Below are 22,234 nucleotides of genomic sequence, written 5' to 3'. Positions count from 1 at the left end.
CAAAATACTTAAAAGACGGTCTTCACTGCCAGTCGGTGTTTTCTTCTGCTTGTTTAATCTGCATTGCAGAGGCTTCCATTTGCTGATCCCCTGCACTTCCGCATTTGGAACCGTGACTGAGCTCAACAGAAATTCTGTAGGTTGTGCGTCTGTAATAAGCCTCAAAGATCTGGACTGCAGACTGCTTTATGCCTCCCTAATTAGGTGTTTTCCTGTCTCCCCCTGTCAGTAGCGCTATTTGTTTGGGGCTGATACTGGCCCCAAACAAATACTCAATTTCAACAGCTACTGATAGCAGGGGTAAGAAATGCCACTATAGAACACAGAGAGGAAACACTGGCTTAGAAGGATACAAGGTGTTAAGGATGGAGCTCCAATATTCAAGTTTTATTATCTTAAATGCACTGTGATATAGAAGACACAGGTTCTGTCAATTTGTGGTCATTAAAGATCTTGCAGTATTTTCTGACTGAGCAGGGACATTAACTCTGGTGTTCTAATCCCATTATAACTAATGTAATTATTTTCTGCCTCTGTTCATTTCCTCTACAATATAAATTGAATACAGTACTCATTACTTCCTGTGCTAAGCTGCTGTGTAGTGTTTGTATGCATTATTAGAGAGCTGCTGCTTTCTACTTTAGGGATGGCTGCTTTAGTTACAGGCTGAAGTGATTCCTGTATGTATTTCTATGAACTGCTTTAAAGGTGCAAAGACAGTATTTTTGTCTATTATTTGTTATTTCAAATCTTAATTCTATAACAAGTCTTATTTCCCTTAGTTACATTAAAAGTTGAGTAACTTGTGTCTTAACATAAACAAACATTAACATAAAATTGGTGAATATACTGTGACTGGCACATACAACCTTTATAGTCTTTTTTACTGTTTGTTAGGACCTCAGGGGGAATCACCAAATTCACTGAAATCAGGAATGTCTCCAAAACATAATGAAGAAAAAAATGTGTTACAAAACCTGGTTCAGACAACACTCCCAGAAAAGCATTCTTCAGCTACGAAGAAGAGTATTAAACAATCACAAACATCTGTAACAAAAGCCACTTCAAAAATAACACCTAAGACTCTGGCTCCATCAAAGAAAGCTGAGAATACGAATAGTAAAGACCCGAAACAGAAATCAGCTGTATTAAAATCTCAGTCCTCTGCCCAAAAGCACTCAAGGAGTGATTCTCCTGTTGTCCAGAAGAATATGCGCACTTCTGAGCACAGAGGTTCAGGACAGAAACTTGAGAAAAACATGGCTGATGCTGTGGCAGGTCAACTTCATGACAATGATGAATGTTATTCTGCAAATGAATCTTTAAAATCTGCCACAGAAAGTAGCAGTGACAATAAATTGCTGGAGTCCTGTCAATACAATAAACAAAAATTACCAGATTCTTCTGAAACTGTGCAATACAAAATACAATCCGAATCTTCTCCTCAAATTGCAGAAGAAACTGTTTATAAACTGAATGTTTCAATACAAAATGACATGGAAACTAGACAAATCTGTGACAATCAGACTGGAATTAGAAAGACTGAAGATCCAGAGAAAGATGACAATACAGCTGAATTTCACGGTCATGCACAGTCTTCCACTGATGGATATTCAGACTTTTCCAAGGAAACCAATCAAAAGGCTATTGTTTTAGGAGAACTAGTGAAAGATGCAAAAGCAGCAAAAGTCTGTAATGAACAGAGTGATAAAATAAACTCTGAAACAGGTCATAACTATAGTGAAAGTGCTTTGTCAAGCTTTTCCCAAGTAACCAATAAAGAAGATGAGATATCATCTTCTCAGATCCATGTGGAAGGATTTCTTACAGTTGATGAACTGTGTGATACATCAGCCTTGACTGAATATAAATCAGTTACAACAGATTTAGACGATGCTTCAGAATGTTCCACAGAACAAATAACAGAAAAATATTCACCTAATTACACAGAGCTTATAGAGCCTATGGAAATGCCAGAAAACCATGAAAATGCCGAAATTCCCTTTGTGGACCATTGGAGTACTGGTGCTGTAGATCCAAAAGAGAGCCCTGAATCAGACACTGGCAGTGCAACCACATCCTCTGATGATATAAAACCAAGATCAGAAGATTATGATGCTGGAGGCTCTCAGGACGATGAGGGATCCAATGAAAGAGGGATTTCTAAGTGCAGCACTATGCTATGTCATGATTTTCTTGGAAGAAGCAGCAGTGACACAAGTACACCTGAGGAATTAAAAATTTATGATAGCAGCCTAAGAATAGAAGTGAAAATGAAAAAAGAGGGTTCTGATCTCTTTCGTGTTAATTCAACAAGTGATGATGAAATACCAAGAAAAATTTGGTCCCATCAAGACAGTTCACGGACCACAACTAGAGAAAGCAAAACTTCTACTTTTGGAAATGCTCAGTTTACTCAGGAAGCAGACCAAGTTTCTTCTTCTGCCGATGAAACAGAAGATGACAGATCTGAAGCAGAGAACGTTGCAGAAAGCTTTCCTCCATCAAATGTTCCTACTCCACAGTTCCAAGGAATTGATAATTTAGCTTTTGAGGATGCAACAGAAAATGATACTGCAAATCAGGAGTTTTCTAAAACTAAAAATTTCAAACGATCTGTTTTACTTTCAGTAGATGAATGTGAAGAATTGGGAGCCGACGATAAAGCAGAAACTCACACTTCACGTCAGCACTCAATAGAGTCTCTTACTCCTTCAGAAGTATTTGACAGTGTTTCTCAAGAGCACCATTTTATTCATTCAAGATACTCATTGGAAACTGAAGAGGGATTCCTGGATGGCAAACAGCAAAAGGACAGAGACAACAGATCGGATAAAAGTGGAAGTTCTGTCCTGCATCTTCAGGGTGCTGAAATCCCAGGGAAGGAGAATCAAGGTGCTTCAATGACTGAACAAAACTGCCCAGAGAAAGTACATTCAGCAGGTAGTCCACATCCAGGAGAAAACCAGCAAGTAAATATCAAGAATGACATGGCTACTGAATTTCACCAGTGCAATAAGTACTTAGACAATGATGCAAAGTCTCAAGAAAGACCATGTCATCTAGATCTTCAGCAGAGAGAAACTAATTCTGATGTGCAAAAGAGCAGCTCTGCCAAACCTGTAGAAGCCAGTAAGAATCAGGTGCTGACTCAGGAAAGTCAAGTGAGAGACAGTCAACCAGCAACTACTGAATGCGATAATACTGATTTACTTCCAGGTAATGTACAGAAATAGAAACATTCAGTCATTCAAAACCAAATTAATAGGGAAAGCTTTGGCAATTTGTCTGGGATTGAATCCTGAACTGAAGTAATTTTGGCTGAAACAGTATTTAAATATTTTTAAGTGTTTAACTTGGGTAGAGAATGCTTGTCTGTTTGAAATATCCGTTAATACCCTGCTGTTCAATGAGAAACTTGACTACAAGAAAAGAGATTTCCTGTAATGCTAAAAGAAAGATTGGATGCAGTTGTCTGTACTTCAGTTATTTTTGATCCAATCTAACATTGACAGCATCAGCTTTTGATGGAATCTTAGTATTTGTTTTGTCTGCTTGACAACATATAGTATGTCTGAATGGGATGTGCAATAACTAAAGTAATAATAACCTTAACTAAAGCGCACTGAAGTGTTTACCTGAACAGCTATATGCATTATTGTTGTAATTTATTTATTTATATATTATATACAAATTTGGATCATTCTCCCACTGAATATAACTGAATATTTGCCATATACACCAGTGGGAGTGGGTTTGAACTCTGCTTTAGAGCTTATGAGATGTCTAAAATTCTAAATTTTACCAGTAAAAGCTTATTTCCTAAAGAGAGTTTATACTTAGAACTCATGCTTATATACAAAAAAAAGTTCTAACTTGTTTCATGTAGCTAGATGAATACCTGTCTAGTTTTGTGTTTTGTCTTCTTTATATCAATAATTCAGTCTGTTTATCCCATCAAAAATATGCAATAGTGTTGATTACAACTATTGTGTATTCAAGAGTAATGAAACACTGATGATGATCTATGTTCAGCCAGACCACAGAACAAGAAGACATTAAAAGTTGTACTATTTTTTTTTAAGTTTGCTTGCCCTTGCCTGCAGCTGCCCTTGCATGTGCAGTGTAGAAATAAGCCTGTGGATAAACAATTTTGGTTTTAATTCTCTACTAAGCTAACATAGCTTAAGTCACCATTCAGTAATCATTCTCTATTAATTCCCTCTATGCACCTCCTGGTCTAAATTTAATTTATGTAGTAAATGAGAAATTTCATGTGCATTAAGTGTATATTTACATTGTCATTTTCTGTATCAGAAACTTAATTATGGAGGTTATTGTTAATTACCAGTGGTGATTGCTGCTTTAACTTAATTTATAAATCATACTTTGTTTTTATATAGGTAATAAATGCCTCAAATTTTGTCAATTTTGTATAACCCTCCATCCCCCCTTTTTTAACCTGATTGGATTGTCCTTCCTGAATGAATTAAATTTTGCTCTACACAGCCCTGAGGGGAGGATCATCTACAATTTTTACATTGTACAGTATTGTGAATTATTTCAGGAGACATAGATGATTATGACACAATGGCACAAACCTGCATTTATGAACATCGGCCTTCAAAAACCCTTTCTCCAATATATGAGATGGATGTTGGAGAAGCAATTGAGCAGAGGATGGATTCAGAAACAGCAGATCTAGAGATGGATCTTGAAGATCAACCGTTTGCAGAACAGGACTGGACTCTACTCAGGCAATTGCTATCTGAGCATAACTCACATATAGATTTCAAAAACTCTGTTCCTGAAGACCTTAACTTAGCACAATGTCTTATCAATCAGACACTGTTTCTGGCACGAGATGGTTCCAATCCTCAGGGTAGCTCCCAGGCTGACACATTCAGCAGGTGGACTGAGCTCATGTCTCCACTTGACGACTCCTCAACAAGCATTACAGTGGCGAGCTTTTCATCTGAAGACTGCTCGTCCCCTCAAGGGGAATGGACAATTCTTGAACTGGAAACCCATCATTAAGGTTTCAGCTCTTTGCAACTGAACTCCAACCCATTCCCAAATCTATTTTTGATGAGTTGTTTCCATACCTTAATGAAATACTGCATCAGTCAAGAACGAGCAATTCTTGATACTGAGGCAATCTTTCTGATAAATTGAGGTAAATATGTTAACTTATCATCTAGATTTAATCACAAGTACAATAATTTTTCAAGACTTAAATGTATGTCTTTTCTAAAAATGAACTTGAGCATGTATTTTCTAGAATTGTTAGAAAAACTAGATAACATGAAGGAAAAGTCTAGGTTTCTGCCCTCCCTTTTATCTTCTTTTTTGACATTTAATGTTCTCATTGATCAAAAATTTAAAGACGAATGCACTATAGTAGACCTATTCCTCTCCTTCTCCCCCCCAATATGGTGACTTCATTTTACAACAATAAAGATTCAGAATGGTTGTGTCAAAAGGTGATGTGTGCCAACACTACTTTAAATGACAGAAAAACATACTCAAAGAAAATGTTTCAATCTGAATCTGCCTTGGACCTTGTTAATATGAGCAGCTTGTTTCATCTGTTTCTTCCAGATTTGATTTTTTGTATTTTGGTTTGTTTTGTTTAGAAGTTTCCAATAAATTTTTTTAATTGCCTTTTCTTCAAATCTAAGACTTCACAGGGTCTGTGCTGTACGAAGAGCACTGTTTCTTTCATGAAAATGCACATATTTAAGTAAATATTTTAAATGGCATAGTGCATGAATTCAAAGGAGTTGGTAGAATGTTGCTCCTGCTCTAAGAAACAGCATGTCTGATGTCTCCAAAAGTACCTCTGAATCTGAAGTTGTGATCAGTGTTACATCTGAAGTCTGATGCTAACTAGAATTACCTTCAGGCATTAATTAATTACACTTGCATGTTCTCATGCTGAAGTATAGCAAGATTCTCAGGAATTTGGTTTTGTGTGTTTTCATAGATGCCACATTTTTGGGAGTGGTAATAGGATTACTGCATCTTTGTTATTATCTCTAGTGTAGCTTTTATAAATTGAGACTAAATGTCACAATAACCTTTCTTTTGATTCAGAGTGAAATAGGATATACAGATAATTTTGCTGCTTTTGGCTCTTTGGGTGTGGATAGGACTGATTATTGTCTTTTCTGATTGACGGGGGAGGAAGGAGTGAGAAACTTCTTGTAATTCTTCCCTAGTCAGAACTCCTGAGACATGCAGGGCTTTGTTCCCTGCAGAGGTTGGACCCCCTTAAGATATCTGCATTATGGAAACAGTAGTGCTTGTTTTTCACACAACTTAAAATCTCAAAAGGAAGTATTCTACCTCCTCTTAGTCATTAACAGAAGTGCCTTCAGGAGTGAGTGCCATACAGGAGTAAAAGGCTAACTAACATTCTATTCTGGTTGAAACTGTAGAAGTACTAAACTTAAGCTGACTGTAACCACTGATAACACTTCAGATCTGCAAGCTTTTGCACAATTCCAGCAGTGCACCTTAACTTGACAAACTTCATTTCTTTTTGTTCATAGTCAGAAACTCAGTTCTGCAGAAATATGAACTTGTCCTAGTGTATGATTAAAGAAGTTATGACTTTGGATTTGACAGAATAAAGATCTTTGAGGCAAAATAATTTATCTAGCAAGGCACTTTGTTGAATTTCTGATACATAAGTAAAAGTAAGTTTTATTCTCAAAATGAATGGAGGAAGAAATTTATCTTGTTCTTTAATATCAAGGTAAGGGAAAAAAAGGAAAACCTTCCTTTCTTTTTATGTCAGTGGAAGACTCTAAACTCATGGAAGGAAGATGTTTAGTCTCATCATAAAAATCTTTCATCTGCTCTTTTAACAACAGGATGAATAGTCTGAGATATTGTAATTCCAAATATTATAAATGTAATACTCTGCATTTAACCCATTCTTCATATTGAGGGAGTTAGAACCACCTTTAGAAGTGCAAAACATCAAGAAAACCTATTTTTCACCTTCAGCATTTACAAGGTACATCAGTAGGTGATAATCTTTTGGATAAAATAGAGAACTATAATACTGGCCATAGTAAAATATGAAGCTCAAGAGAAGCTCTTACAGAAGGCCAAGGAATAGTGGTTTTTAATGTCTGTGTAAAGCACTAAAGTAAAAGTTGTCTACCAAAAAGTTGAATCAGCTTTAAAATCCTGATGTTATTCTGACAGTGGGCATTCTCATGTTAAACAACATGAAGTGATGGAAAGGAAAAGTGACAGAAAGTGAAAGAAGGGATCCTTTTGTCTATTTTTCACTTTGCCCATATTTTTAACTTTTTAGTGAATTGATAAAGTGACACTGAAAATTGACACAAAATTTCAAGTGTATTGTATGAAATACAATCACATATAGAGTTTTTTTAATTGTGGTTTTTGTCTTTGCATTAACTTTTTTTATTTGCTAATTTACTTTAAATTGGCTTCTCTCTTCAAGTCCCCAGTGCTGTTGTTGCAATTCCTTTACCAGTTTTGCAGCAGCCCGCTGATGAGGATAGGGTATTGTTCAGTTGGTACAGAGGCAGCCATAGAATTCAGCTTCCCACAGGCAGAGAGTGTCTGCAGGAGTAGCAGGAATAGGACGTGGTATTGTTTTTAATTCGCGTTACTAGAGCGCCTGTGAGGCTTAATCAGACCAGCATCCCACTGGCTAGACATTGTACAAACAAAGAGCAAAAACAAAGACTGCCCACAGAGTGGTTAGAATCCAAGATAAGACAAAAGATAAAAAAAAATGCACATGAATGGAAAAGTAAAATGAGAGTGTCAATATTTGTCTAGCTGATTAGCCATAGCTTCAGCACATCATCAGTTTAAATAGTCATTTTTTCTCCTGTATGCATTATGAGAAGGGGAAACTTTAGGGTGAGATTTGAAGGTTGGATAACAAGGGAGCTGGAAGAATGTATAATCCTGACCAGCCTTATGTGCTGCCTAAACTGTTTGACCCTGACCTCATTCAAGGGAATGTCCAAGCTTTAAACCTGGTGCATGTAGCTATTTGTTTAATAGTATCAGTCACCTGAATTCTCTGGAGTCCTTCTCATACCTCCTGACAGTGATTTTATCACTGTATTCACCTCTTCTCCAAAACAGGAGAGAGTGGATAAAGGTTTGTTTGAAAACTTGATAGAGAAACAGAGGTGGTGCCATGGGCTCCAAGTGAATAGTGATTATGAGGTCCTGAAAGACCTCTAAAGCAAAGACAAGGCAGACAGATACATCTGAGCAAACAGTGAAGGGGTGTCAGTGAGGAAACCAAAAAGATGGCACAGTCAGAATACTCCCCTGGCAGTAATAATTGGAATAAGAGCAGTGAAATTGCTTTGTCAGAGCCTGAGAAGACCAGGCTGCAGTTAACAGGTGCAAGTGACAGCTTACCTGAGATGGTTCTGTGAATGGGCAAAGATGGCTGTATCCTACAGAGAGCAACACACATTTCGTAAACTATCAGTGAAATTTAAAGGAGAGGACTTGGCAATCAGTCTCAGATAATGACCCTGATTTGGCCTACCTTGAATGACATGTCATGAAAATGAAAAATAAGCAAAGATGTTTTGCATGTATATTCAGTTTAAGTTTAAAAGTTTAAGTTTAAAAAAAGAGTAGACCTCCAAAAGTGGTATCTGTAAGCATAATTACCTTTTATTCACTTAGAAAGTTAAGAGTCTAATCTGGACTGGAGAAGCAGCTCTGCAGGGTTTTTACGTACAGATAACAGCTAGTATTATTATTGTGGAGTAAGTCACCAACAGACATACTGCAGACAGAAAAGGGAAGGCCAGGCACTTGGAACTGTACAGGAAAGGCAGGAGGGGGGGCAGTTCTTCCAATAACCTATTAAAAAAAAAACTTAGGGAAGCAGAGGAAATGAAAAGATGGAGGCAGGGTGAGGATTTAAATGAGGATTTAAGGAAAACTGCACCACTGGCTTCACTGAACACAGCCCACAAGGCAGATGAGTATAAAATGCCAGTTTTGAGGTAGATTAGGAAAGTGTTCCTAGGGGCTATGGTCAAAATGAGAGATTGGCCCACAGAGCCAAAGGCAACAGACAGCAGCTTGGTAAAGCCTGACAGAACTGCAGGAAGGATACAGAGCCTAACCACTAAGAGAGAAACAACAGAAAAGCAGACCAGTTAATAATATATTTTGGTTTGCTTCTTCAATGCATGAGATTATACCATGTTGATGTAGTGTAGCAAAAGAAATGCAGAGGCTGAGACATACAGTGAAGATCAGAAGAGATAAGTAAGCATGAAATGAGATCAGCAGCCAGTCTGGACTGCTACAAGTGATCAGATAAGTGCATAAAAACCCAGACATCTGCTTTGTGGGATGGGGGTAATGCAAAGGACACTTCATAAATTCTTCAGTTTTTTCCCTTAGAAAAGCTTCCTCCAGAATCAAAGAATTACAGAAAAATCATAGCAATACAGGAAAAGGTAGGCTTGAACTGACCTCTAAAGGTCTGTAGTCCAACCTGCTACTAAAAGCACAGGCAACTTCAAAGTTAGATGGGGTTCTCAGGGCCTCATCAACATCCACAGCATATAAAATGGTAATAAAGACAGCAGGCAGAAACACAATGCTTATGGAAAACAGATATATGATATTAAACCATTCTCATTATAATAAAACTACTTTTTGTGTCATTGGAAAATATTGAGTACAAGAAATATAGCTAGCTTGCAATATTTTTAAGTTCTGGACGATATGTGATTGAACTGTACACGTTTAATAATCTTCTAACATACTTTTTAAGGTTTTTAATTATTTCAAAATTGTACTCAAGTTTTGAGATGGCAAATTTTATTATTATTTTGGAAGAACTAGGGCTAGAGAACTTCCTATGTTTCTCTCAAAGACTGTTCCAAGGATGTGTTCCCCTAGCATTGTCTATCAGTTTTGTTTCAGGGAATATGATTTTAAAAAAATAAAAAACACATACCTGTTGTAGGTACGTACTGTAGGAGACTATTTTATATATATTTCAATATACATTATTGCCATCTGGAAAATAGTAAGTAGCATGCTAATTCTACTTTGCTCCAGAAATCCTAAACCTTTGCATGAAGGAATGAAGAACTGCTCTTATGTTGTTCATCTGTTGCTGAGAACCAAGATATTTAGGAATTCATTATTTTGCTTCCACTAATGTCAAAGAAACCCTCTTGTTGACCTCAGCTGAATGAGGCTCAGGACCTGTCTATAATAATGCATGTACTAGAAATGCTATTTTTCCAATATATATATTTTGTAGTTTTCTAGTTTTATTCTACTAATAACATTGTACAATTGTAGGTATGACAAATTACAGCTAGAAAGACTTCAATTTAGGAGTCATAATTGTATGCATTCTGTTAATATTTCATGACCGGGGTGATTTAACATTTTTCCATTGATGGATGACATTCTTGCCAGGACTACATAGGAACTGAGGACAAAAGATAAAATGAGAAGTATTGCAGCTTTATTACAACAGATGATTCTTTGGAAATGGGCTTTTAGATCTGAAATCAAATATAATTAGAAGCTTTCATCTCTTGCAGAAAATCCATACTGATTTTCATTTTTCTCTCTTGAACAAAAGCTATATGCTATTTTTTTTAAATAAGCTTTAATGTTCAACTTTGGAAAAATGACAGCTCAAATGTCTTCTTTAGCTAATTTAAAACTTTACTTCTTCCCATTGACAACTACTGTGTGTTTAAAGAAGCTAATCCTGTAACAGAGAAAAGTGATTTATCTAAGAACTGGATATCAGCTGGGGAAAAATACTGAGTTTGGTAATTTTTTTACAAATTTGTTTTTTTATATTTGATAACTAAAACCAGTAGAAGCTATACAGAGCAGGCATGCACACACACCTGTTTCTTGCATTTGACCTTCCTTTCATACTTCTCTTCGCAATCTGCACTCCATTAAGCCACAGTTCTGCAAACACAGAAGTGAATCCACAGCCACATCTGCAGATTGGCTTTCAGCTTAACATTCTCTTTTCAGAGAGGGTAATGGAGCTGACACCGGGGGCAGGCACTGTGCACACTTGTGTTTTTATACAGTACTCAACTTAATGAGGCTCTAATCCTGATGAACCATCTAGATGCAGTTAAAGTATGAAATAATTAATAAGGGAATTCCATTAAATTCCTTCCCTGTTCTCCTTAAATGATGGCTTAGAAGATTGTCCAGTTAGAGAAATCAAAGTCCTAAGAATCTAACTTTTTGCATTACATGCAACATAAGTTCCTTCTCTATTGCACTGTAAAATATGAGTATATGTCTTCAGTAACTCAAACCTCAGTATCTGGAGGGGCTGACTGTAAGTCAGTAACTAGATACATTTATCAAGGACACTGATGGTCAAAATGGGGTTTGTACACTTAGAGATTGTGACTGTAAACTGGACTAGAGTGTGTATTCTGGTGAACCTGAACACAGGTTCACATGCACAAATTTGGGACTCAGCCCAGTTACCCAGGTAGTCCATCATACTTTGTATTTATGCACTCAATGACAGTGACTACTCTTTCTGAGCTCCCACCTAAGTCAGTGTGAGTGCTATCAGATGCACATTTATGAAGATCACATTATTTATGTGTCTAGACAGAGAGACTAGTTACTGGAGTAAAAATTTTGGCCCATGTACCTTAAATATATAAAACATTTTTGAGACTGATCTCACCAACTTACTTTAACCTACAATATCCTCACCTATGCAATCCTTAATGTAGGAATTCTTGCCATTTTCTCACAGTTGTGCTTAATGAAGTAATTTTCATTCTTCACTTTTTTTTTAATAACCATTTTTCAAGTGTGGCATGACATCCTGCCAGTAGAGTTATATCAGTGTGCTTAAGATCAGTACAGATAGGACAAACTCTGTGTACATGCCAGATTCAGTGTAGGTAGTGTAAAAGCTTTTTGTGACTTTCATAAAATGAGGAAATATCCACAAACAAGAAACCCACCTATAAATCAAACTTCCTGCCTATAACAAAATCTCCTCCTGTATCTGTAGAGAAAAAAACCCTTCAATCTCTATTTTCTGGATTATCATGTAACCAAGATTATCATGTCTCTGGATTATCTAGTAACCAAGATTAATCCAATATATGTATAATGGGATGCATATGAAGAAAGGTTTGAGTCACTACCTGTAGTCCATGGCTTTATGGTCCTGGAATATTTTGACCATTCAATCCTGTGGAGGGAAGGGGGAGGGTGTTAAGCTCTCAAACCAAATGCTTGCATGATTCCCACCTGCTTGCTTTCCACACCTAGATAATGAGCTGGGGCCTAAGTAATCCTATTTTGAAATGAATTTTTGTCAACATAGTGTTCTGTTTCAAGAATATCTGTATGGTTGCATAGTCCCACAACCCTTCTTCCTCATGCTACATACTCAAGGTTCTTAGCTGATTTCTGTATGACAGAAAATAATAAATCCTATGTGTAAGTTAAATGCTGAGTCACTGTATTTCATTCAACTTGTGGAATCCTGACATGAATTTTTATTTGTGCTCTGCAAATGGCAAAAAAAAAATTACTTTCTTTCCTTTTCCATCTTTAGTGGACCTTCACTTGTTTTTCTCCTTTAAAGGAAAATACTGATTTTCCTTTGACTGTGTCATCAGAGAACAGGACAGTTGATATGTGTGTGTGAAGACAGACAATCAGTTTTCATATAAAAATACATAGAGGAAGATACCTATGTAACAGTCCCACAAAACCAAACAATGGAGCTGATGTAGAACATACAGGATATGGGCCAGGAGAACATAGAGAAACACTAATTGGATTATAGATTTTGCCTTGTCATAAATTAGTTATTCATTCAAATGCTTATGCCATTATCTTCATCACAGGGGAGTTCTACTCACAAGATCTTTTTATTCTTGCCTAAGTAGGGTCCTGTACTCTGCTTCCAGGAAATATTTGATATGCTGCCAGACTCAGCCCTGTTCTTTCTCTCTCCTGCAACTTCACCTTTATGTGAAATGCACCATGTAGGTATGGGGAAAGAAATGCATGTGAGATTTAAATCTAAGACTAGCCAAATGTCAGAAATGGTCACAGCAGAGGTAACAGTAAGTAGGAAAATAATTTCAGCTCATCAGATAGCTTTCCTCAGAAGCCCCTTTTGGGAAAGGAAACTTCTGTGGAGAAGAATGCTCTGAAGAACACACAATTCAGAAAAATCTATTTTCTTTGAGTCTGAGCTCTACTTAATTAGTGTTCTGACATTCAGGCTCAAAAACAAAGGAGAAAGCCAAGTCGTGAAATATTCAAATGGTCTTGCAGAGCAAACTTCTATCAGAATTGTCCCTTGGGCACGTCCCAGACGAGCATTAGGCCAGGGCAGCCCTTACACAGGAGACAGTGCAGGGTCCATTCTGCTGAGAACCTTCTGTCTCCGAACAAGCCCTATTTTTATTTCCAAAACCAGCTACTGTCAAATGTAAGTGACAAGCAGAAATACTTTCTGGTATAAATATTTGCCAACTGTAATTAACATGCATTATATACGTGAGTAAATATATAACAACTGGAGGCAAAATACTGATAGGAAGCATTTTCTCTTAAGATTTGGGTTTTTCTCATTGTCCCACACTTACCCATCATTGTACTTTGATGCTTCTCAAGTGATATTCTGAGTTTGGGGGTGTCCAACTTCATGTGCAGTAAGTGGCAACCAGGGAAAAAAGGTATCTATCAGGAGCCTAAATCCAGTACTTGTATTTCTTTGCAATTACATTCTAAAAATACATATATGAGGTTAGTTTCTTGTATTTTAAAATGCTTTAAAAGTGATTAAAAGAAAAAGCTTTTACTAAAATATCTGATTTTTGGTTAAAATACCAGTTTCAGAAGACAGTATTAGAAGCTAGACTCATGCCTGGCTAGAGAGCAGAGCTGGGTACCAGTGCTTTTAATGATTCAGCATCCCAGCTCTTTCTGACCATGTGGAAGGGTTATTTCCTCTTACATGATTAAAAAAGAAACTTCAACATATTCATTATTTCTTTTTCACTGAAAGTGGCGCAGTCTCTTGTAAGAAATCGTGCCTGATTTAGTGCAATACAACAGTCTCTTGCTTTTGTATTTTCGTCCTGTGAAACTTCTATATTTCTATAACTTCTATAGAAAATAACCTGGCCTGTTCTTACCCACAAACAGCTGCAGAATTGGCCGCCCATGGCGAGCATTCCCCGGAGCCGCGGTTCCGGCGTCGCGGGGCTGCTCCTGAGGGCTGAGGCGTGAGGCTGAGGTTTGAGAGCTGAGGCCTGAGCGTGAGGCTGAGGCGCGAGGGCTGAGGCCGGGCCCCGCTCCCTCCCCGCCGCCCGGCTCCCGCTTTGCTTTGCCCCCTGCCGCAGGCGCCGCGGGGCTCCAACGCTGCCCCAGGACAGGTTCGGACGGGAAAGGGCCAGGCTGAGGCTGGCATGGGGAGCAGCTGGCACAAAGGCTGAGGGAGTCCCGGCCTCCTCTCGCTCCTGCCGGGGCTCCAGCGCTGCCTCAGCACAGGTTTGGGGCAGGGAAGGGCCAGGCTGAGGCTGGCATCGGGAGCTGCTAGCACAAAGGCTGAGGGGAACCTCCCGGCCTCCTCCCGCTGCTGGCGGCGCTCCGCTGGCTTTTAATCAGCTCTTTAATGTATCCCTGTGCTTCACACATCTCACCTCGTTAACTGGCGGGAAATATTTGTGGTCTCTCTTTTCCCAAACTTTTCAGAAGAGACACTTCACTGCAGAGCTATTAAACCACTGAAAAAGAAATGGCAGAAAGCTGTGGGCAGGAGCAGACAAGGTGGATAACGACCGTCATTATGAGCACAGCTCTGCAGGTAGGACAGCTCTTGTGAAAGCCAGCATCTGACTCACTAGGAAAGGCTGAAAGAATTCCCTATATTATGTATATGGGATCAATTTTAATCAATTTTATCAATTGCAATGAGTACATTTTTAATCAATTTTTTTGATCTTTTTAATCAATTGCAATGAGTACATTTTTTTCAGGATAAACCAGATATTAGTCTGAAACTGCTTCTATTAGAATACTGGTTATTTTTGTGTGCAACTGTATTTTCTCCTAGCTACTTCCATATCTGTTTAGTATTCTTGCCACCTGCTATTCTGAGTTACACTGCTTTAGGATATTCTCCTGACTCATCGTTTTTGCACTGCACTGATGCTTCTTTCAGTTTGCTCTATAAATAATTCCATCAGAAATGTTGCTGAATTTTTTCTGAATTTCTCCCTAAATATTTTAATTTTTCCTATGCAGTATCAAATAGGGGTAGACAATTACCCTGTAAGTACATAATTCAGTTTAAAATACTGAGTCTTACAGATCTTAATATATATTTTTTTATCTGTTAACATCAGAAGCCTTGACTCTGTTCCCAAGTAAAGTGAAAGGGTATGTCAAGGAGCTGGTAATTAGCTTCTGCAGCTGAGGCCAATTTCATGCCAGCTGGAGAGAATTTAGAGGCAAGAGAGCTTTGATTCAGAGGCAGGTATGTCTTATGCAAGCTTGGCTGACAAGGTTATCGCCCCATCTCCGCTGTGTAAATGGGTGAACCATGTTGAAATAATTCCTGAATCACCTCACTTTAAAGCCTATACTTACTTGCCTACTCATTTTGGAGTTTACAGCCTGTAAGCTGTGCATGTTTGTGCCATAATATGGTGGGAGGTAATGGATGGCAGTGATTTCATCAGCCATACCAGCATAACTCACTCCTGTCCTCAGCTCAACTCCAAACTACTGCTCTTAGTAAGGCCTCCTCATAAGCAAAGCAATGGAGGGAACTGAATACAAATCCAAGATGGCTTTTTGTTACAGCCATAATACACAGAGTATCACCATACCATTTCAGGAAGCTTTAAAACAGAGCAACACCTCACCACATCAGAAGGCTTCAGGTCTCTGCCCATGCAGAGTAACATCACATTATTTCAGAAGGCTGCAAGCTCTGCCCTTCTTGTTCTTTGTCCCAACCTTTTATCCCCTCCTGTTGATGCCCTGCACCTGTGTGCCCTCTGTTCCCTTTGGTGGTTGCTCAGTGCCCCTGGGCACTCCCTGGCTCATTGCTGTCAGTGCTGCTCACCTGCTGCTCACAGCTGCACCCACTGGGGATGAGGCTCAGCCACAGCCCCACTCCCAGTTACCACACACTGTGCACCCACAGCTTTTCTGTATCAGTTTTGGTTATGAGCTATCATTTTCATATAGACATTAGTTATATTTGTACATTAAACATTTCAGCAGTGGCTTTGAAGCTGAGATTTTTTTTGCAAAATGTAGCTAAACCTTACAAGCAGTTGCCACTGAGTGTACCCTTTCCAGACAATTGAAAGCGTGACATTTCTGGTTAATGTCTCCTTCAAGGTTCACTTGCAATCCAGATTTTCTGTTGTACTCTTCCACTAAATCATGGCACTTCCCTACATAAGCAGGCTGGCTGTGTGTTGAATGGGTAGGTTAAAGAACATGTTATTAGCTAAAAACTCTCAGTGATTTAACCTTTAATATATGTGTGTTCGTGCAGCTTCTGTGGAACATACTGCAGAAATGCTTTTTGCAGGCTGAAAAATACATCCAAACACATTCCATTCTGTAGATGATTATGCTGCATAGCGCAATGTTCCACTTTTCCTGTGTGGATTGCTTTCTGTCAAAAAGCTTTAAAGAAAATCATGTCCCATACAAAATTGCTGAACGATTTTCCAGCTGAGATGCTGACATCTGTGAAAATAATGCAGCCTAATTAACCAGTCACAGAAACACACTACTGCATGATCCTCCCTTCTGCAAATCCTCTATTAGCACATCTTACCAAAACAGACTGTAAAAAAAACCCTTCTTTATGCATAATGCAAGAGTTTCCTAAGACAAACAACATACACATATATAATTATTATTCAGTGTTTGTAACTTCCAATCAAATACTTCAAAACTGATCATGTTTAACAATTTAGTACTTTTTTTAATTTTTAGTGGAATAAGAAATACTTTTTGAACAACAGTGCCAAAGGTCTATCTATAGTGGTCCAGCTAATGCTTTAAGAATATTTCTAACATGTTGTCTGAAGACTTTTCAAAATAACCTTTTAAAAAACCTTTTAAAATTTATTTAGGATCATGAAATTTCTACAGTTCTGCAGAGGCAACAACACCGAGTTCGATATTCAGAGTCAGTGGAAACTGGATCTGTGATTTTTCCTCTTTCTGGTACACTACTTTAAAGTTCATGCTTTTAAATCATAAAATCCAAAGAAGTACAGAGTCAGGGCAGTTATTTAGTTGTGGGCTACACTACACTGAATAAAATCTACCTTGTTGGGATGTTGTGCAGTAGTGGAAGGAGTTGGGCTATGTATGTAAATCAGAGGATGAAACAGATAATGTTGGGGATTAACCACTTTCATTGTAATTTTTTTTTTTTTTTGGACCTGCTGTACAACAGCTACATTAGATTTGGTGATCATCAGTTGAACTGTTCAGTAAATTTGTGTTATAACTGAGCAAACATGCTAAATGCCACAAGCACATAAGCTGCCATCAAGATCTTTCATATACATGGCTGTAAATGTAAGAGCCATTGGCTTTCTACCTCCAAGTTGAATTTGCACAGCTAGTAGTGGCAGAGGAGGCAAGAAAAAGATTATTTGAGTGGATTTGATTAAGAAATCACTGAAATTGTAAACATGAAACAGCTGGTTTTCCTTTTTAGAACAGATGATGTTGTAGACATGTAGATGAGATACTTCCATTTGCCTGAACTCTAAGGACTAGCACACGTTGAGATCGACTTTTGTATGCTCAGGTGTTAACCCTCCTAAACTTCAGCCTTAACTTTCCCTTTCACAACACCTTAAGTTGACAGAGATGTAAGTTCATTTTTCATGGCAGACAGTTAAGCTAACTTTTAAGATTTTACAGCTGTTTCTTTCATTTAGAAACAGGACTTCCTGAGCTTTTCAGTCAGCCTTTGCATTTGCCCCAAATTCATTCCATTATAGCAGTTGCTTGTTCCTGAAGCAATGCTCTCTCTCAAAGGCATTCAGATGTGTCTGCTTTGAGTAGATGGAATAGCTGGTGGTTTTTGGATGTTACAGTCGAAAAATAACCTGAAATATTTGTAGTTTTATCTTAAAACTACTAGCAATCACTGGCCAAATCTCCCTGTCAGAGATATGGAAATTCATTCACGTTCTGTTCCATTGTGTTTCAGACTAATGGTTGCTTTAAGAATTGTGCTTTCCAGTTTGTGGTGAGAACTTAATCCCTTTACTGCCATGACCTGTACACTTACAGCAGTTTCCCCAATAGGCATTGCATTTATTCTGTCAGACACTCAAGACTTGCTCAGGACAGGGGAAGAAGAGTTTTCCAAAAGAATTCAGAAGTTCATAAACATCCATCGGAACAGCTTTTTCGTTTTGTCAGCTGCTCTTCATGGACCAGAAGAATGGAGTGTCATGTTCAGGATTCAGAGAAGGTATGATTTCAACATCAAACTGGACTTTATATTGCTAAGAAGAAATGAAATAGCAGTCTTGGATATGGAAACATTATTTTAGGAATAAATAGGACAAGAGGCAATAGACAGAAACTGATGCACAGGAAATTTCACCTGAACAGGACGAAGAACTTCTTCACTGTGAGGGTGACTGGCCACTGCCTACAGCAGTTGTAGAGTCTCCTTCACTGGAGGTATTCCAGACCCATCTGGATGCAATCCTGTGCAGTGTGCTCTGAGATGACCCTGCTTGAGCAGGGAGGTTGGAGTTGACACACTATGGTCCTTTCCAACCTTACCCTTTGTGAATTATTTCAGGAATACACAAATTTTATTTTACTAATTCACTGTAAAAAATTATTTAAAGCATTAGTTTATTAATAGCAAATAAAAAGAATACCAAGTGAATCAATCTGACATATCACAGGTAACAAAAGAGGATGTTCCTCAAAACAAAGCAAATAAGATTCCTTTCAATCATTTTAGGGCTATGGAGCATAACTATTTAAATTTTTTTTTCCAATTGGAAAATTAGACAATTCTCTTAGCTCTATAACCATATTTTCATGGTCATTTTCAAAACAGAGCAGGCAAGTTTATGTCATGAGAAAAGGCTGTAGTGTAAAGTGCAGATTTTTTACCAGCTTTTAAAATGTTTACTTGGAACACCATCTGTTACACTGTGCTAGAACAATTAAATAATCAACGTTATTTTACACCAAAAGTATAAAACTATGTTAGAACTGGTTTGTTTAAAACTTTTATCTCTGATTTCTAATGAAGTCTGAAAATTTGCATATTTTAGTACATACTAGCTGACAACAGTGATCAGATTGTGCTCTATGCTTGTAGTCAGAACTATTTTCTTGTAGGTACAGTAGCCCTAACTGCAGTTGGTTGTCACTCTTGGCCTCAGAGAAGTGACTATTCTAATGAAGTCTTTGATCTTTACCTCCTTAAGTAGCTAGCACCAGTTCCATTAAATCCTGGGCATTCTGCCAAATGCTGATGAATAAAGAGGGTATGAGATGAAATGTAAGAAATCTATTACCTGTTTGTGAAAATGTTGTAAATTTTCATGAGAGGTTTTAAAAGTTCAGCCACCATTCAGCAAGACCACATTATTCAGGTGATGGCAATGCTAATTCTCAATCTACTTTGTGGTTATGAACAATGGGTTTTGTGCACATGCTGATGACTAAAATGTGATGTTTTGGAACTGTATTCCATTTGGCAAGTTGGTAATTTTATTAAAATTAAATTTGTTTTTTCATTGCAAGCAATGAATTTTTTATTACCTGGCAGCTTGAAGTTCTGCTACAGTTTGTAATCACTGACTGAGCTTCTCCTGGTGGGGTTGAAACTTGTGCCATGTTCTTTGAAACTACAAGTCACCTGTTGGATTTGTTAAAAAACAAAGTCCCTTAGTATTGTCAGGTTATCTTCTATTACTGCTCCTTTCTCCTTATCCATGCTTTTGCTGCAGTTGGGGAAGGATTAGTTTTTATTATTATTAACAAGAAAACTACAGGATTATTGTTAACAACATGAACACCTTATGTAGAGTTGTGTATAGCAAGGGGGAAGTGGGAGAAAAGTAGTGTTTACCATAACAGCTTAAATGAGCATTCCACAAAAAACCTCAGTACATCTGCATGGTAAGTTTAAATACCTTGGAGGAAAGGCAAGACATGTTCAAATGACCAGTATTCTGTCCATACAATACTAAATTTAGACCTGCTGTTATTGGAAGCAAACCTATTTCTAGAAATAGATTTTCGTGGATCTAGGCAAGTACATGTAATTGTTTTTTTGCCGCACTTTGTTCATTCATGCTTTGTTTAGCCCATTCTAGTATGAACAAAATTGCACCAATTTATTTCCCTAATCTCAAAATGCAAATCCAACCCTTGTTTGTACATCACATTTTAGCAAAACTCACCAGGGACCCGAGTGCCTGTGCTTAGAGAAGGACAGTGCCTGTAACATTTATTTTTGCTAATTAGAAGCAAGGGCAGACAAGTTCAGCTGAGATACCTTAGCAGCAGGAGGTCCTAATGTGAATGACTCCAAGCCATCAGCCAGATTGCAGGAAGAACAGGTGGCGGGCACAAGGGGAGGGCACAGGGGACTGTGCAACTGAGCAGCTGGGCACTTCATCTGCATTATTTAAATTCTTTTTGGTTATTTAAAATTCCTCATTCTTTGCTGTGAAGTGCCTCTCCTGTTTTAGCTCTACAACAGAAAACAGGAGCAAAGGTAATTCAATGTTACGACACACTTAAGGTGCAATTCTTAGGGAGAGGCTCTGTGCTTGCCTAAGCTTTGATGTCTCTCCTCCATAATCTCACTGAATAACAACTCATGCTACTATTTTAAATCCTCAGATCCCCTTCTCAAGAATGAATGCATATTAATAACACTATTTATAGAAAGAAATAATTTTAGGTTAAAGTATTGAGTGAGCAAGTCTTTACGTGAAAGTAGAGGAATTATCCCATTATCTTAATCGTGTCTGGAATACAGGTTGTTTTATTTATAGTACACTACAAAGATTTAATTCAAATTCTGAAGTATTTTTAGCAGTGTTTTTAGATACTTTGCTGTGCTTTTCCACAGCCATAAAAAAACCTCAAATATTTTTTACTGCCACTGAGGAGAGCCTTCAGCAATATCACAGAAGAGACTTTAGATCTCTGAATGTACACATGCTTAAGAAGTACTGATTGATTGTTGAAGAGACCTAGATAAAGAAATGAGCCCTTCCAAATCCCACCTAAATAAGTGGTACAGAAATGGGACAGATGGCTTTACAAACAGCATGGATGCTGCACTTGCCTTTCAGAATAAAAGCAGCCTTCCCTGTAAGTAACACTGCACACTAAAAAGCTGTTACTTCATGTGGGAATGCTGTTTGAATTTTATGGCATAACAAATTAAATACATATTCTAAAAGTAACCTTATTTATTTTGATGTGCAGATTCCTGGGCAGCAATTTACGTGTAATACCAGTTCATAATCCTGCTGAAACTGTTAAATTAATGCTAACTATGGCTAGGGTAAGTCCAGTTGCATGCACTTAAAAATATTAGTGTATTACTCAGGAAAAGCCAAGAGCTATAAAATACTTGGTTTTCCTTAATGGAACTTTTTAGGTTATACTGACCACAATCCATTAATACACTGAGGTAGAACTGGTGCTCTGATGCATTAGCTGAGTCTTCCAACTACTGTTAAAGGTAACTTAATAGCTCTTAATAGCATCTAAGAAAAGAAATCAGATATCTAAGAGCTTCTTTGGCTCCTATTTACCACTGTTAAGTTAAGATGTCTTCACTTACTGTTAACTCCTGTTGAAATACTATCACCTCTGTGTAGAGCATTCCTGAACACCTACTTGAGAACACAAAAATCAAATTTCACTGCTAAATAATTTTGCATTTCTACTATTGGAAAAATAAAGTCTTGAATATTCTATTACCTAAAGTCACTTTGTTCTACTTATTTTTCTTTTCTCTAAGGTAACTTCCAAGCCACAAGCAGATGATACTCGTTGCAAAATAGAAATGACAAAAGCCCAAATAATAGAAAAAAGTCCAGTTTGGAAGATGCTTCAGGAGTACCAATCGCACCGTAATTAACTTAATATTTGTTTTTTTATT

At 37.7% G+C, this 22,234-nt stretch overlaps 2 protein-coding genes across 2 annotated transcripts in view; both read left to right on the top strand.

The window, feature by feature from the left end:
- Positions 1–5,675, top strand: part of BTBD8 (BTB domain containing 8) — a 31,011-nt gene extending 25,336 nt beyond the window's left edge. The window contains exons 17-18 of the mRNA XM_054285595.1: positions 898–3,219; positions 4,568–5,675. Coding sequence (XP_054141570.1) covers positions 898–3,219; positions 4,568–5,037 — 2,792 coding nt within the window. The 3' untranslated portion in view covers positions 5,038–5,675. The remainder of the gene's footprint in view (positions 1–897; positions 3,220–4,567) is intronic.
- A 9,146-nt stretch (positions 5,676–14,821) lies between these two features.
- CUNH1orf146 (chromosome unknown C1orf146 homolog) lies at positions 14,822–22,226 on the top strand. The gene is made up of 5 exons (XM_054285624.1): positions 14,822–14,890; positions 17,187–17,280; positions 18,382–18,550; positions 21,553–21,631; positions 22,094–22,226. The coding sequence occupies exons 1-5, from the start codon at positions 14,822–14,824 to the stop codon at positions 22,211–22,213; spliced, it is 531 nt and encodes a 176-aa protein (XP_054141599.1). The 3' UTR covers positions 22,214–22,226.
- Positions 22,227–22,234: the final 8 nt, after the last annotated feature.

Source organism: Melozone crissalis, unplaced genomic scaffold (genome assembly GCF_028551555.1).
Source record: "Melozone crissalis strain CALT ecotype California unplaced genomic scaffold, PUWL_Pcris_2 ptg000045l_1, whole genome shotgun sequence".
NCBI classification, from domain to species: Eukaryota; Metazoa; Chordata; class Aves; order Passeriformes; family Passerellidae; genus Melozone; species Melozone crissalis.
The sequence above is the reverse complement of the archived record's forward strand: the minus strand, read 5'-3'. Positions and strand labels throughout refer to the sequence as shown.

What these genes read in the sequence shown, in the direction of transcription:
- CUNH1orf146 (XM_054285624.1), top strand. Translation starts at nt 14,822, where the DNA reads ATGGCAGAAAGCTGTGGGCAGGAGCAGACAAGGTGGATAACGACCGTC. An exon ending in TTATGAGCACAGCTCTGCAG is followed by an intron (nt 14,891 to 17,186) that starts GTAGGACAGCTC and finishes AAATTTATTTAG; the next exon opens with GATCATGAAATTTCTACAGT. An exon ending in TAATGCTAACTATGGCTAGG is followed by an intron (nt 21,632 to 22,093) that starts GTAAGTCCAGTT and finishes CTTTTCTCTAAG; the next exon opens with GTAACTTCCAAGCCACAAGC.